Below are 17,233 nucleotides of genomic sequence, written 5' to 3'. Positions count from 1 at the left end.
AATTACAGGACTTGAACAGCGGAACTTTGTGAATGAACAAGAAATTATGTCAGTTTATAGAATTAAAGAGAAAGTATTAGCACATAAAACGAAGCAACTTAAACAACTTACATTAAAAGAAATGTTTAATAAACAAATAAATATTAAACTTTATTTTGTAAATTTTGATACCATTTAGATTATAATTGCTCTTTATTTCATAAATTACGGTTTCATATTTTTAATTTTATAATTTCTGCATGTCATCTTACCAGATTTAAATTGATGATCTATAATCCAGAAAAACCCCTAATCTGGAATCGCCGAAGTCCCGACGAGTCCGGATTAAAGACTTTGTACGATACAGTCTCGCGCACTGGAGATAAAAATATTCTTTTGGTACAACGTTGCCATTGCTCGCTTTAGAATCCTTGAGTTTGTTAATCAAAAATTCGTTAAAGTTTTACAAAGTATGAAATCTATAATAAACCAAATTTCAAATTTCAAATTTCGGCTTCCACATGCCCATATTCGCAGGAGGACTACGTTATTCAAAATTTGACGGTTCTAGGTACCGTTGTTTTATCACAATGCGAGAAACATGCATACATTTATGCAGATTCTTTATTATTATTTAATTTCTTTAAATATAATACAGGGCTCTAATATTTGGTGGCAACAATTTGAAAAGTGAGCCGACATTTCAACGCAAAATGCCAAAACGAAATTAACAGTCCTTCTTGACAAATTGCCCCTTTTGACTGATAATAAAAAATTTGTAGAGTCATTAGGTATTTCGGAAGCAGAGAGATGAAAAATATGCAACGCCTTCACCGGAAATCGAACCATGGACCTCTGGAATACGCGCCTTGTTGGCAGACCACCACACCACACCACGTGTGTTCGCTAAGAAGGCAGGAGAAATACCTTATAAATTTTCAGTTACAAATGCCTTGAGCCCTCTTGTCATGATGTAGGGATACCATATTTGCTCTAAAATAAGACTCCCCCCTTTTTTGCTTTCTGTTTTAAAACTTACTAGGGTTTTATAAACGGGTTTTTATAATGAGTAATAAATTTGTGGAATGAGAGGAAGAAGTTTAATTATCAAACTTACACAGATTAATTACTCTGTTAAAAACACTAAATAAAGCACATAGATAATTACCGTGTATATAAAGTGCGGTACAAAATGACTGAGCGCATTTCATGCTTGAAAAAAAAAATAAGGTGCCTACATGTTTATTGTTTTCTTGGAACGACAATTTAAAACAGTTTTGCACAACAAAATTTTAAATGTTAATTAATTTTCACATGAGGTGTGTTTGTAGCACGCAATTCAATTATGAAATGCCCTCAATAGTTTTGGATTACCCTGTATATATAAATGCATAACTGCCGCTAATTACAATGACCACGCTTATCTAAGTAATTTCGATTTACCCTAAAATGTAAAGAAATTCTTGTTTCGAGCAAATATGGCGCTTAAAACCAGTTCCCTGAGTGACATATAACTGGGTATGGCTACATTGCGGCGCTCAGGCCTCAGCTCGCGAGTCTCATGAGGCTCTTTGATTTCTTAAGTGCGACTCGTATGCAAATATCGGTTTAATTATTAAATTACAATTGCATTTTTAAATAGTCATAGTGAAATGACATATTTGTTTATATACTTCTAGTAATTTAATCGATTTCAAACTCTCCGTCCTTTAATAGTCAGAACAGCAAAACAAAGTAAATATGGTTCCTGTGAATTACGCAGCAATACCACGTTACATTTTTAGCAGGTAATGGCCATCGATACAGCATAGAATTCAAATATAAAAGTAATTTTGGAAACAAATGCTGCATAATTTTCTCTCTAAAATATTACTTTATTTTTAAACAGTTTCTCCTTGTAGTTCTTCTGATCCCATTGCCTAGTAGAGTACCTTTGTAGGGCACTGCCCTTTTCAGTTCTTCGAATGGTTTGATCAGTCGCTGAAGAAACTTCTTTTATATAGAGAAAATGCAGAGCACAGAGAGGCTCTTTCAAATTAGAGAGGTATTTGAACACTGGTAAACTCAAATGTAGATTTTATGATTAAAAGTTAAAACGTCTCATTCAGATTCTTTTCATGTCCATCCCCAAGAAAGCAAAATTGTTTTTGTACACCTGCAATAGTTTAACAGTTACTCGTAATAATATGCTACAGTTACATTTTTTTTCAGCTGGAGTTCTAATGACTTCTAGATAATTCTCGGCATCAGTTATCTATGATTATGCATCTCAAATTCTGTATGCTCAAGAGGAGGACTGACTGCAATTTCAATTCTAATTCAAAGTTACTCAACCGCTTCCATTCTATTCAAAAAGTTACCACGTATCGTCAGATTATTCTGGACAGAAATCTTTCATTTTTATTATCAAATCTTCGTTTCAATAAAGTTGCTTAAAGCGGTAAGGAACGCAACCTGCACAAGCTTTTATTTCTACAAAGTTTTTCTCAAAATACCTTTTACTGATGCTGGTGATATCATTGTAATTTGGGATATTCTATTGTAATTTGGGATTTTATTAGACGATATTCTTCCTTTCTAGTTCATTACAAATATCACATTTATTTCTTTTGCTGATATTTTTAGCCTTCCTGACCTTCCGTCATCTTTAATATCAGGTACGTTCTTCACGAAAGCATAATAGCTCAACGGAAGACTGTACTACGATTTACTGCCTGATTAATACACAATTCATGCAGTGCACTGTATACTTCTATTGGAATTTCTCCATGTAAGAATTTTAAAACATTGTGTTTGATTTTGATTTTGTTCGAGACGCGTGAATACTACGTTTCAGACACTCATCATTTAAAAATGCCATACTCTAGAAACCTTAATACTTGCTTTTGTTTAAAATCTTCAGCTGTAATTTCCAAATGTATGCAGCTCACCCTGCAGTTCAAAGGACCCGGAATTAATATAAATTTTCATAAGGATATATCGAAGCACATTTGTCAAAATTTGGAAGCTTTGTGGAGACACCTTAAAATCTGAAACTTATCTTGGCATAACATCAAATAAGGTTGGCATAGCTTAGGAAATCTACAAAAGAAGGAAAGATATGGCATAGCTTAAGAAAACTACATAAGAAGGAAAGAAACGGAACTATAGACAAAATTTATATTCATTATCTACAATCAGTAAAATTCCTGCTTCTTCAACCAATATGTAATATTCATTGCATTTAATTATACCTGAGATCCTTTATCCTATTTCTCTATTTTTTGCAGGATCATTAGTTGATATTCCTTTCATACGCTTTATATCAGAGTGAATTCCAGAGTAATATCAGCAATGTCGCTATCCGACTAGTATACGAACATACGTAATATTTTAAATTAAATCTTCCATATTATATTGAGAAATGTCCATCACTAGTGAAAGCTCGACTCATATCTAACTGAAATACACCTTCCATAAGAAATTTTGGCAGAAATATGAGTTAAGACTTTGCGTAGCTCTCATTCCATCTATTCTACCGTTCAGTTACACTTAAAGCATAAAATTTCGTTCGCCAGATTTATCTAACTTGGATTTTTTTATGGGGCCATCTTAAGAGCATCACTTATGAGACTGCCGTTGACTCACTGGAGGACCTCGTTGCACGACTATCCATCGCGGCAGTAAGCGTGCGCTTAAATGTCTGTCGTTTTACAAAATGTTCGTCAATCCCTTCTACGACATTACCAAGCATATATTGCTGCTGGTGGTCGCAATTTTGAACATTTATTGTGAATACTGTATTGCTGCAAAGAAGCACTTTGCTTTTATTTTGTACATAAACACATTTTCCTCTCGTGTCGTTTTTTTTGCGTTCCTGCCCTAACCCGTCACTTTAGACCCTACATTCCTATAAAAAATGCATGTTTGAGTACGCTCCACCCCCCTCCAAGTTTGTCCCATGATCTATGAAACACCCTGTATATTTTGTGCATGTTTGAATAATGTTATGTTTTCAAACATTATTCAGCATTATTTATTTATTCTTCCCCCCCCACAAATAGGTAAATAAATAATCTTGCATTGTATACAGGGGCGCACATTTACCGCTTTGCCTCAGGTGAAAAAATATGTAGGCACGGCTCTGAGTAAATACCAAAATCCTAATTCAACTATGTGATCAAGGGACTAATTAGTGCAATGAAAGACTATTCTGTTAGGGCCTCGAGATAAGCCCTTCGTGGCGTAGATGGTTTGGATATAAGGGCAAATTAATTCGCAAGGGCCAACTACCTTCTTCATGCGCTGCATTTATCGAACATGAAAAAGAGTCTGAGAAAAGGAGATCAAAAACTGTTTTAAATACGCTAATCTTTAAATAAATGGTAAAATATACTAAGTTGAAGAAGAAAAAGAATCCTCTTTCAGCTAACATGATTTGCGAAAAATTTAACATATAGATGGATAGGTATTGATAAAAAAAATTGAGTTGCTTTATTGATGACAGAAGAAGATTTCTTCCAGTCGGTTTTCGATAAAAAATATCCCAATATTTGATGTGATAAATGTTCTGAAGATTTTTATAAATTCTATGAATTCCATACAAATACTGAGATGAGGGATGACACTCGAATATTAAGATTGACGGTGTAGTATCAGTCAAATAATTTCTAAAAATATTTCAAACAGCTCATAAATGAATTAATGCATAAACGTTTTATGAACCTTTGTATAAAAGACATTAGGAAGAGTTCATGAAGAGCCTGAGAAGATTTCCATGAAGACCTCATATCTTACATGGAAACGAGGATGAAGAGCTCATGTCTTACACGGATACGAGGCAGTTTTCCTTAAAAAAACATTAACGATAGCATCTCCTCTTAGAGAGCTAGCACTATTGTTCTTTGCTGCAGTCCATTTTTACTTAAAGGGTGTTCCGGCGAAGATATCAATTCTCTTCAGCAGATAACCCTTGCTGCCTTAACATAGACATTGAATTAGCTACTCGGTTTTTCTGGAGGTACTTTATAAGGTATTTCACCCGTCTTCCTAGCGTGCCTTCGTGGTGTAGTGGTCAGCACACTGAGCCGGTAGTTCAGAGGTCAAAGGTTCGATTCCCCGGCGAAGGCGGTTGGTAATTTTTCATCTATCTTGCTTTAAAAAATACCTAATGTCTCTACAACTTTCTCTATTTAATTATTACTTTTCCCATTACAATAAAAGCTCTGAACTCCCCTGTATTAAATATTGTCTTATTGGAGCTGACGAAATGCCTCTTTATCACACATGTTCTAACTGACATAAAATGCGATTTAGAAATGTGAAGCAATACAGAAACAGCATTACAACTATTAAAATAGAAACAATACCAGGTACGTAATACATGACGTTAAACGTATCATTTGGTAAATACATTGTTGCATATATTTTAATTTGCATGAATTAGACATATTATTAAACATAAATAAAAGTTAAAATAATATTTAAAATGCGTTTAATACATTTAAATCACACTGTTGGTAAGCAATCGTAGATTGATTAAACTTGAAATTTGAACTAACCATGCATTGTTTTGTTGAGTGAAAAAACTTTAAGAGCGTCTTACAGTTAAAGAAAAATATGCATGATTCTTACCATTTTGCGCAAAAATATAAATATAGTAGATTTAGAAAAGTCTGATGTTAAATATTAATCCCATTTTAGACAATAGTTATGTCATAAACAGTCACATGTATTTTCACAAGAAGTATAAAAGTAAATTACTTTACTGAAAGTATTAAGTAGACTAATTCTAGAATTCATATTTGATAAATATAAAGAAGTAATTTAAGATCTGAATGCTGTTCAGTAATGAGGTACATGTAGCTCATATGGAGCTGAAATCTGTTTATTAGAGTAAAGGTAACTTTTGTTAATTAACTGTTTGCCAATTTATTTTTCATTAATTAATTTATGCGAAATTTACTGTACTATCTAATACTCATCAGAAATTTTTACGTTTGAAAATAATGATCCTTTCTGACTGTTTGCGTTCTACCTTAGCTTCTTCACAATTGCCTTGAATAAATATTTTAAAAATGAAATACTGCTGTTTAAAAAAAATTAATTTGAAAAAAAGAATGCATCAAAGTTATAAGTTCTTTTAAATTATCTGCTACTGAAATGATATTTTTAGAATAATCTAGAATTTTTGTTTATAATTATAATGTTATATTAATAATAATAGGATATATTTATAACATAAAATATATATATTGAAGCCATTTAAGGTGTTTTATTTATTTCATTTTATAAATAGTTCAAAGTGGCTATTGGAATTTTTTTTAAATATGTGGCTGCATAATTTTGGTTTATTTATTTCATTTTCTAAATAGTTCAAAGTGGCTATTGGAATTTTTTTTAAATATATGGCTGCATAATATTGTTTCGGGTAAGGCAAATCTAGATCATCTGCAATAAAAATTTCATGTGTATAAAAATAAAGAAGTGAAACAGTATAAGGTTTCAAACTGCAAAAGCGATTGAAATAAGTGAAAGGTTCATTGCGATTCTCATTAACGATAAACAGACAACAATTTTGTACAAAAACGTAATAATTAGTAATAAGGGATTATGTTTTAATGACCGGGTTTTCACTAAATTCAGTTTAGAATACGAATTCTTTATTTTTACTTCTTTATTTAAACAAATCTATATAACTGAACTAAAATTGAGACTTTATTAATATTTATAATGTGACATACTCTTCTAGGGTGTTAAATTTCCGAAGCTTGGAGAAGGAGATATCTGTCGACCATTTCTTCACTATCATTTCTTTGTCAAAGTACGTTTCGTTGCTAAATGTTAACTGTTAAAACAATTAAGTAATGTTTGAAAATAATATTAAAATATCTTTAAATTTCAGAAATTAATTTGTTGAAAGCTCAGTTATCAATGTTAATTTACTTACCCCTGCATATAAATCGGAGACATATGTATTATTCAGAAGCTTTGTCGGATACTGAAAGTATGCTCTCATGCCAATAACCTGCAAAATACGAAAAAATTCCTCTACTTTGCCCAAAGCAGTCTGTTATTACTGCAGTGGATATTTGATTTTTAAATACCCAAGAGTTCATATATAAGTGCACAGTAATGAAATGTGTAAAGTAAACGCAAACTAGCACAAAATAGTTACACAATAGTGAAAACCTGCATAAAAAAATTAAATTATAATGTATTATAGTTTCATTCTCTTGAACGTTCTTCATTTGAATTTTATTCTTATGGATGTTTCTTTTAAAATGTTATGAACGTTCTTCATCTGTATTTTATCCCTATGGAGTTTTCTTCTGAAATTCTATTAAAGATAAGGCATTTCCTCCAAAATAACGTGTTCTTGGTATATAAATTAATTCGCACAACTCATAACAGAGATTTGGCATAAAACTTATAACAACAAAGAATTTTGTTGCAAAATGGTTTTGGGTATCCAATCAAGACGAATACAAGCAGTTTAAATATTTAAGAGACTTTGGAGGCTATTCAAGTTGACCTTACTCATCCTATCTACTTATAGAGAAATTCTTGATCAAGTATGCACTGATTGTTAAGTCCCTCTGAAGCCAGATGGCGCTGCCATCGTTACTGTTTACAAAAAGAATGTTAATTACTTTGGAGTTGGCTTCAATGGCGAAGCAGAGAGTGATTGTGGGAGCCTGAGCGTCTCTCAAAAATTAGTATAATAAAGATAAAGATATGTTACAAAGTAGTTTGTAAATTAGTTTAATTGAGAGTTACAGTCCATTTAGAAATCGCCGGACCATTTGAGTGGTCCAGTAGAGCCGCAGAGATATCAGCTAAATAAATAATCTAGTGTAAAACAGTGAGTTTGCCATTTTGTTTCAATGGAATTCGTGTTTGTGGATTATAGCCAGTTGCTGAAAGAAAGGGGTAAGTAAAAAACCCTTGACACTCTATTCATTATTAACTGTTGCATTTAGTAAATTCTGAATTAAGTTTGTGTGATATTTTGTTATTGATAAGTGTAGCGAAATTGGCTACGAAACTGAAAGATTTTCTCACTAAAAAGAGAACTCAAAAAACTATCTTATCGAAGTCGCAAAAGAAACTTTGTGAGCCAGATTTAAGTGTTAGTGATTTAGAATTGTTAAAAACTAAATTTAACAATCTGCAAAATGAATTTGATATTATTTTTGATTCTATTATCAATTTAACTAGTGAAGAAAATATCGAAAAAATCTTCAGTGAGCAAGATGAAATCAATAGTAGTATTATTGATATAGAATTTGAAATAAATAATAGATTGTCGAACGTTTTTAAAGAAAATAAAGTAGAAAATGCAGTAATTTCTGAAAATACTGTTGTGCGTTTACCCAAGATTTCATTACCAATATTTTCAGGAGAAATGCATTCTTGGCTTTCCTTTAAGGACATTTTTAAAGCGAGTATTGATCAAAACCCAAATTTATCAGATGCTGTAAAATTGCAATATTTGAAATCAGCACTGAAAGGAGATGCTTTTAGAATTATCCAAACGATAGCTATAACGGATAATAATTATAAGTTAGCGTGGTCTCTCCTTGAAGAAAGATACTCGAATCCTAGAGAACAAATGTATGCTCATCTTAAAAGATTTATGAGTATCCCCGTTATTCAAAACGAGTCAGCTTCTGCGATTCTAAATTTAATTGATGTTACAAGTGAAGTTGTAAGATCGTTAGAATGTTTAGAACAAAAGTTAGATGGGGTTTCATCCGCTATATTTGCCTTTATTCTTAGCCAGAAACTTGATCAGAATACTAAGTTATGGTGGGAAAGGAATTTAAAGAAAGAAAAAATACCGAACATTAAACGCTTCTAGAATTCCAGTAATGTCTAAATCAAAAGCTTCAGTAAGTCAATCAAAGGTTTCTTCAATGGTTTCATGTGTGACTGTAAAACGTGCTTTAATTTGTAAACTGTGTAATGTGGAACATAAATTATTTAAATGCCCTAAATTTCAAAAATTCAGCTTAAAGGATAGTGTCGAGTATGTTAAAAAGCACAACTTATGTTTCTGCTGTTTTGGAAATCATGGAGTGAGAAATTGCCCTTCAAATTACTCTTGTAGGCTATGCAGAAAAAGCACAATTCGTTACTGTGTTATGAGCGAGAAAAAGTTTCTATTTCCCAAAATAGAGAGAGTTGCGAAATCGCCTCTCTGTCGGATCAAAAGTCAGACGCCAGTTCGTCTACAGAAGTAGCGAAACTGAACGCTCACGCAAAGCCATTAATAAGTAAGGATAGCGAGTGTTTTATGACAGCTAATGTAAATAAAAATTGTAATGCAGTTAATAGAGTCCTACTATCGACAGCGATTGTTTATATTAAGGGAAATGGAGGAGAAATATTTCCAGCCAGAACTTTGCTTGACAGTGGAAGTATGATTCATCTTTGTTCATCGGAATTAGCTGAGAAGCTTCATTTGCAAAGAGAAAATGTAAACCTATCAGTAGGATGTTTATTTGGGATTTCAACAACGGTGAAATCAAAAATAAGTGCGGTTATTTTAAATAAAGGAAACACATACAGTCGTAAACTAGATTTTTTCGTAATTCCGAGAATTACTCATTTGATGCCTTCTAGACAAATTGATGTCTGTAATATTGAGATTCCACAAGGAGTTACGTTAGCTGATCCAGACTTTCACAAACCGGGTAAAATTCAGTTACTTTTAGGATCTGAAATATTTTTCGATTTGATAAGATCCGGGCAAATTTATGTACCAAATACAAATTTAGTGTTACAAAACTCAGCATTTGGGTATTTGGTAAGCGGTAGCATTGAAGATTTACCACATGAGAAACAATTAATGCATTGTGGGTTAATTTATGACTATGTCGAAGCACAGTTGAAGAAGTTTTTTGATTTGGAATCAATTGGTATCAGAGATGATCCCAATTCTTACAATGAAGATAAAGCATTAGAGATATTCAACAAAACTGTTAGTTTCAAAGATGGTCGTTATATTGTTAGTCTGCCTTGGAAGAAACGTTGGGAACATTTAGGCGACAATTTTGGTGTCGCAGAAAAAAGAATAAAAATCCTGATGAGAAAAATGCAGCATGATAATACATTATACCTGAAATATAGAGAAACTTTAGAAGAGTACCTAAATCAAGGGATAATAGAAAGAGTATTAGATTCTACAAAACCAGTAAACAAGCCAGTTTTTTATATGCCGCATCAGGCAGTTTATAGAGAAGAAAGCGTTACAACAAAAATGCGTATTGTATTTGATGCGAGCTCACATGAAATAGGTAGCCTGTCCCTGAATGATTGTTTGTGGCCAGGTATTAATCTGAATCAAAATATATTTCACTTGCTGATATATTTTAGACTTAATAGAGTTGCAATCTTAGGAGATATCGAAAAGGCATTTTTACAGATCGTGTTAGCTGAGAAAGATCGAGATGCAGTTAGATTTTTATTTGTTAAGAATATTGATACACCTTTGCAGAATACCGACGATCAGCTAGAAGTGTATAGATTTAAGCGTGTGCTCTTTGGTGTTAATTCCAGTCCTTTTTTGTTAGCTGCAACTATAAAGCTGCATATCCAAAAGTACAGAAATGTGTATCCCGATACCTTTCAAATTCTTGATACATGTATGTATGTTGATGATCTTGTTATAGGAGCAGATGATGTATCACAAGCCTTAAAAACTTCAAGGGAAGCAAAGGAAATTATGCGTGGAGCTGGGATGAATCTACGCAAATGGGTGACGAATGATTATCATTTAGCTAAAAAATGGGAAGAAGAAAATTTTGATATTCATCCCCTAAGCTCAAATGAAAAGATACTGAAGGTATTAGAAATTCAATGGAACATTCAGGAAAATAGTTTGAGTATAGAGACTTCTTGTTTGACGAAAATTTCGAGGAGAAAGAAAATTACCAAACGCTTCATACTCCAAACAGCTGGAAAAATATATGATCCTCTTGGACTCATCACACCATTCACTGTTATAATAAAACTTTTACTACAAAAGCTATGGTTACGTAAATTACCATGGGATGAAGAGCTTCCTTCTGATTTGAACGACGAGTGGTCTGAGTGGTGTAGCGAGCTTTCAGAACTTAGTAACATTAGTGTTCCAAGATTTGCTTTGGATTCATGTCATGAAAATATAGAGATCCATGTTTTTTCTGACGCAAGTCAAAAGTTGTATGGTGCAGCCGTTTACGTAAAGGTACAGAATCAAGAAAAAATTTCTGTGAATTTGCTGGCTTCCAAGAGCAGAGTTTCACCTGTCAAAAAAGTTTCCTTGCCTCGACTTGAATTGCTGGGTGCACTGATTGCTGCAAGATTGGGAACAAAAGTTAAAAAAGTTCTAGATCGTAAAGGTTCATCTAATATCTTTTTTTGGAGTGATTCTAAAGTTATACTGTATTGGATCAAAGGATCAAGCAGGAGATGGAAGTCTTTCGTTCAAAATCGCGTCGACGAGATTCAGAAGTTGACTAATCCAGATTCATGGTTTTATTGTTCAACCAAAGACAATCCAGCCGATCTTCTAACGCGTGGAGTTAGTGCCTCTTCTCTAGTGAACAATTCTAAGTGGTGGACTTGTGCAGAATTTTTTACAGAGCCGCATCTTCCCTACAAGTGCTTACAACCAATAGTTCCAGAGGTTGAGAACCTAACACCAAATGAAAGGGAGTCCTTTGTGCAAGAAAGTAAAAGTTCTAGTGACATTAATGACATTTCTGAGAGAACTATGTTGATTGACATGAACTCTAACGTTTTAGACGAACTCTTGAATATTAGTAACAATTATTATAGAATAATTAATGTTCTTTCTTATATTTTTAGGTTTATTTGTAATTGCAGGAAAGGTGAATCAAGAAAGGTAGGCCCTCTTCAACTAGAGGAGGTAAGAATAGCTGAGGAAATGCTTATTAAGCATGAGCAGAAAGTTCTATTTTGTAAAAAGGACATAACAGGTAACTTAAAAAATTTACATCCCTTTGTTGATCGTAAAGGAATAATTCGCGTTGGTGGCCGTCTTGAAAAAGCTTCTTTACCTTTTCTCAGAAATATCCTGCAATCCTACCAAAAAATTCTAAGCTAAGTAAGATTTATTTTTCTAGTGTGCACAGAAGATTATTGCATGTTGGCCCCCAAGGATTATTGAATGCAGTACGTTTAAAATTTTGGCCATTAGGTGGTAGAGATTTGGCGCGAAAAACAGTACATCTTTGTGTGACATGCTTTAAATGCAAACCGATTTTGTCTTCACAGATTATGGGCAATTTGCCATACGAGAGAGTTAATAGATCACCCCCATTTAGTGTTTCAGGTTTGGATCTATGCGGTCCCTTTTATGTGACTTACAAGCATCAGAGAAAGGGCGTGCTAAATAAAATTTACATTTGTGTATGTATATGTTTTGTGACACGAGCTATTCATCTTGAGCCTTTGTCAGATTTAACTTCTAGTGCTTTAATTGCCACTCTTAAGCGTTTCATGGCCAAACGTGGCAAATGTGCGAAAATATTCACTGATAATGCCTCTAATTTTGTAGGAGAAAATTCTCTGTTGAAGAAATTTTACAATGTAATTAATTTTCCTGATAAAACTTTGGCCTCATATTTCACGTCCGAAAGAATAGACTGGAACTTTATACCTCCCAAGTCCCCTCATTTCGGAGGGCTATGGGAAGCCGGTGTAAAGTCCGTAAAGTATCATTTAAAGAGAACGATAGGAGATTTGCGTTTTACATATGAGGAGTTTGAAACTATAATTGTGCAGGTAGAGGGAATACTAAATTCGAGACCTCTTACACCTATTTCCAATGATTTTGATTGTTATGACGTTTTGACCCCAGGTCATTTTTTAATAGGGAGATCAATACAGACGATTCCGGAGCCAATGATAATAGACGTAAATGAAAATCGGTTAAGCCGGTGGCAGAGAACAACGAAAGTAGCTCAAATTATTTGGAAGAAATGGTCAAATGACTATTTAGGAACTCTGCAGCAGAGAAACAAGTGCATGATAGAGAAGGACAATATTTCTGTTGGTACTATGGTACTTGTCAAGGAGGATTATCTGCCAATTTGCAAATGGATATTAGGTCGGGTTATTAAAGTCTATCATGGATCTGACAATAAAGTAAGAACGGTTAAAATCAAAAGAAAATCAGGAGAATTAAAAAGAGCGATAACAAAGATCGCCGTTCTTCCGATAGAAAACTGAAATGATATTTTTGCATATGTATTGTATTGTTATAGTATTGTAATAGCTGTAGTTATAGTAATAGTATATTATGTTGTTTATAAGTATATTAACTTTGTTAAGAATGTTTGTATAATTTCTTGAAATTTTGTAATTTCAATCCGGGGGAGTGTTAAGTCCCTCTGAAGCCAGATGGCGCTGCCATCGTTACTGTTTACAAAAAGAATGTTAATTACTTTGGAGTTGGCTTCAATGGCGAAGCAGAGAGTGATTGTGGGAGCCTGAGCGTCTCTCAAAAATTAGTATAATAAAGATAAAGATATGTTACAAAGTAGTTTGTAAATTAGTTTAATTGAGAGTTACAGTCCATTTAGAAATCGCCGGAACACTGATATTAACTCTCATATTAAAAAATATACTAAGTACGTGCATGCCTCTATTCTAATACTACAACTAGATACGCATACAACTGATCATGATTATATATCCAAAATATATCATTTATTTAAATTAATTTTGGAAATGTAAACCGAATTTACAAGTTAGCACATATATTTGATTTGTTACTTAAAGCAAGATTTTTTGTTTGTCTATTTTGTTACTCAGGGATAGTAAAACAAATAAATAATAACATTTTAATTCTAGTTTAATTTGAAACTGGTAATTTGACTTTCGAACAGTTTATATAAGTGCGCTTTTCAAAAGATTCAAGACTGTTTCTTTAACTTACAATTCATCAGAAAAGTCAATCACATACTATGTTAAATCCAAAAGCTCATTAATTGCTTGGGGCTGGGGATAACCTGATTATCTTCCAGCCTGTTAATATTATGCTCAAGTACTACGTCATCAGTGTTCTAGAAAGTTTCTTTTTACTAAAATCTATTAATAAACACATTATAGTTTTAATAACTATCTCAGAAACTATTTACTTCATGTTACTTCTACAATAGACATAAATTTCAGCTTCAAGAAGACAATTTTTGAAATCACTTAAACTACTAAAAGAGCTTTTCAACTCTGAACTACAGGTACGGTGTGTAGAAGCAGAAAGAATACAAACTTTTTTTAAATGTAAGATGTGAGCTAGAGTATAAGGCATTTCATTTTTGAATCACTCAATACAATTTTTTAAACATTTGAACATGTGTTTTTAAATGCCGTGTGCAAGTATGATGCGGTTATCTTCATGAAATAATATAAATATTTTGGAAAAGAAGACAGTAAACATTTTAGGAATTTCAAAACTCAAAGTCCAAGAAAAAAAAACCAAGAACAAAAAATCTCTCACTCTATAATGGTGATTCTGAATGCATTTAAATTTTAGAATTAATTTATTTGAAATAAGCTAAATTCAACTGTCAAAAGGAAGCTATAAAAATTAGAAATATTTTGAGGAGTCTTTTGTTAATTTACATTTGCAATAGCTATATTTTCCACTCTAACGTTTAAAATTCAGTATAAATTTGCTCTGTAACTGCGTATGATATATTAGAGTCATTCAGACAGTGAAAACCTTCTTTTGTCTTTTGAAGTATATAATTGTAAATAATATAACATAAAATAAAAACTATAAACCTTTTCTTTTGCTTTCACATTAGTTTGAAAATCCATCCAGTCTATGTTTTCTAACATATTATAAACTTCTTGTTGTATATATTCAAAAATCTTTAGAGCCTGAAAGAATAAGAGAGAAGTTTGACACAAATGTATTACTAATTACATAAAATTTACGTTCTGGTCCTGTGAAGCTTGAAAGAAGTGTGGTAAAAGAAAGTGTAAAAACGAATATAAAATGTTAAGGTCCATGCAAAACATTTTTAAAAATAATTAAGAACTCTTTTAATCCCATTTTACTGGAAATGTTACTGAAACAGGAAAAGTTCAGATCAGCAATTCTATATATGATTCATTTATACATATGCCACGTAAAATAAATTTGGTTAAGCAGATCTAAATTAAAGCACGTTTGAAGGATTTGGATTCTGAGAGAAAGAGTACTTACATATTTAAAATATTTCAGGAGCCCAAATGGGGAAAAAATTGTTTAAACTCATTCGTTTTGAATTCAACCTTTACTTCTGCGATCACCCTCATAGATCTCTACTGTAGATTTAACGAGTTTGTAGCTCAAATGATTAGAAAACCTCTAAAACACTTCCTGTATTGTACGAAATTCTCTTCTATCAAAGCTTAGGTCTTACCTAATGAACGATATGTTTTTCAGTTTTTATTGTATTGCATGTGTATCCTATTCCAGATTTTTTTCATTAAAAATAAATCAAGGTACTTTGAGTCTTAAACATACCATTTCTTCTTTCCACTTTGTTTTTCAGTGTGAAGACTGAGCTTGGTGAAGATTTTATTGAATTTTATGAACAACTATTGAGTAACTGTCAGATAATAATAGCATTGCTTCAAAATGTATAGTAACGTAAATTGTTTCAAATGAAAAAAATTATGTATATATCCCATGAAAAAAATAGAAGTATATTTATGGTCTGAGAACTTTAGTTACATATTCTTTTCCATAAACATGAATTATTTTTGGTTATTAATTGTTAATTACAAAATATTCATGAAGACTGAATATTCAATTATTTTTCATGAATTACAAAATAATATTAAAACGAACCTTTGATGTACATTGTAATAATTCTTTAGATTCATTCTCTTGTTACCAAGGTAATATTATCCGACTGAATAGGTAGTTTTTAAATGTAGAATTTAAATTTTTAAGTGAATTAATTACAAGCTTTTAAAATAAACATGATGAAAATATTTCTCTGAAGGATCATGTTTTGAAGAAGTAATGATGATTACTAGTAAGGAAATTAATTTCTGTTACATGGATTCTTCGAACTATTATTACATAAAAAGGCTTTGTAATAATAGCTCAAAGATATGTAACTGAAGTGGTTAAATTTTGTTTGCACTTGCGTTTAGAATATAAAACATGCATCTGATTTTAAAAACAATGTTTTCTTTCTATTAGGTATACTTCATGAAATTTGTCGGATTTTACGTTTATTTTTACTAATTTATCAGTTTAATTAATTTTGATATTAAGCCATTTGATATTTCACTAACGATAAGGATGTGAGTATGTTCATTTTTTAAAATTCTGTGTTATTTACGCAGAGTTATGATAAAGAACTATTCGAAAAGCATCGGTTTTTTGAATAACTTTGATTTTGTTACTCCTAAACTTTTCAAATCCCTTTTTCACAAATACCCAAATAATAATGATAAAATATTTTCTTACTGGATCTTAAAGATTATCACCTGGATGCCCACAACAGATTCTTGTCGGTAGATGGAAGCGCGTTGAAACGTAAATAAAATAAGAAAAAATTTTAAAAAATTCAGAAAGTTTTCAGATTTTATTGTGTGTTACCTTTATTTATTAAGTATCATGTTCTCTGCACTTGAACCACATAAAACTCAGTTCAATAGCAATAAAGCAAAATATTTAAAAACAAATATCTTTAGAATTTCCGATAGATAGTCTTGCGGACTAAAGATAAAAATGTTTTTTTTTTTTTTTTTTTTTTTTTTTTCCCCGTACAGTATTGCCATTGCTCGCTTTGAAATCGTCGAGTTTATTAATAAAAAATTCGTTAAAGTTTTACAAAATATGAAATAGATAATAAAATGAATTCGAAATTCAAAATTTGGGCTACCAGGTTCCCACGTTCGAGTGGAGGATTACGTTATTCAAAATTTGATGGTTCTAGGTACCGTAGTTTTTTCACAGTGCGAGACACATACAGTTACTCATGCAAAGTTTTCATTATTTAATTTCTTTAAAAATATTGCAGGGGGATAATATTTGGTAGCAATAATTTAAAAAGTGATACGCCGCTTATATTTAACACACGCAAAATGCCATTTCGAGACAAATAGCCCTTCTGAGCTAACGTTCCTTTGGGCTAAAAACTAACAGAACGTTTAGAGAAGTTAAAATGCAACTTGAAAATTTTAAATTACAACCTGACATTTAGAAGAGTTTATGGTTAAAATTTCAAAATATACTTGAAAATAAAAAAAAAAT

The 17,233-nt window shown here is 32.0% G+C and overlaps 1 protein-coding gene across 1 annotated transcript in view; it reads right to left on the bottom strand.

Moving 5' to 3' along the window:
- LOC118195643 (neprilysin-2-like) overlaps positions 1-17,233 on the bottom strand; it is an 82,394-nt gene that overhangs the window by 21,390 nt on the left and 43,771 nt on the right. Inside the window, exons 11-13 of the mRNA XM_085823062.1 lie at positions 14,758-14,856; positions 6,908-6,985; positions 6,702-6,805 (exon numbers count right to left, since the gene is read on the bottom strand). Coding sequence (XP_085679188.1) covers positions 6,702-6,805; positions 6,908-6,985; positions 14,758-14,856 — 281 coding nt within the window. The remainder of the gene's footprint in view (positions 1-6,701; positions 6,806-6,907; positions 6,986-14,757; positions 14,857-17,233) is intronic.

The sequence above is a fragment of the Stegodyphus dumicola genome, chromosome 8 (genome assembly GCF_044657685.1).
Source record: "Stegodyphus dumicola isolate Sdum_Otavi_A_Nest chromosome 8, ASM4465768v1".
Lineage (NCBI taxonomy): Eukaryota > Metazoa > Arthropoda > Arachnida > Araneae > Eresidae > Stegodyphus > Stegodyphus dumicola.
This window is presented reverse-complemented; position numbering and strand designations above follow the sequence as displayed.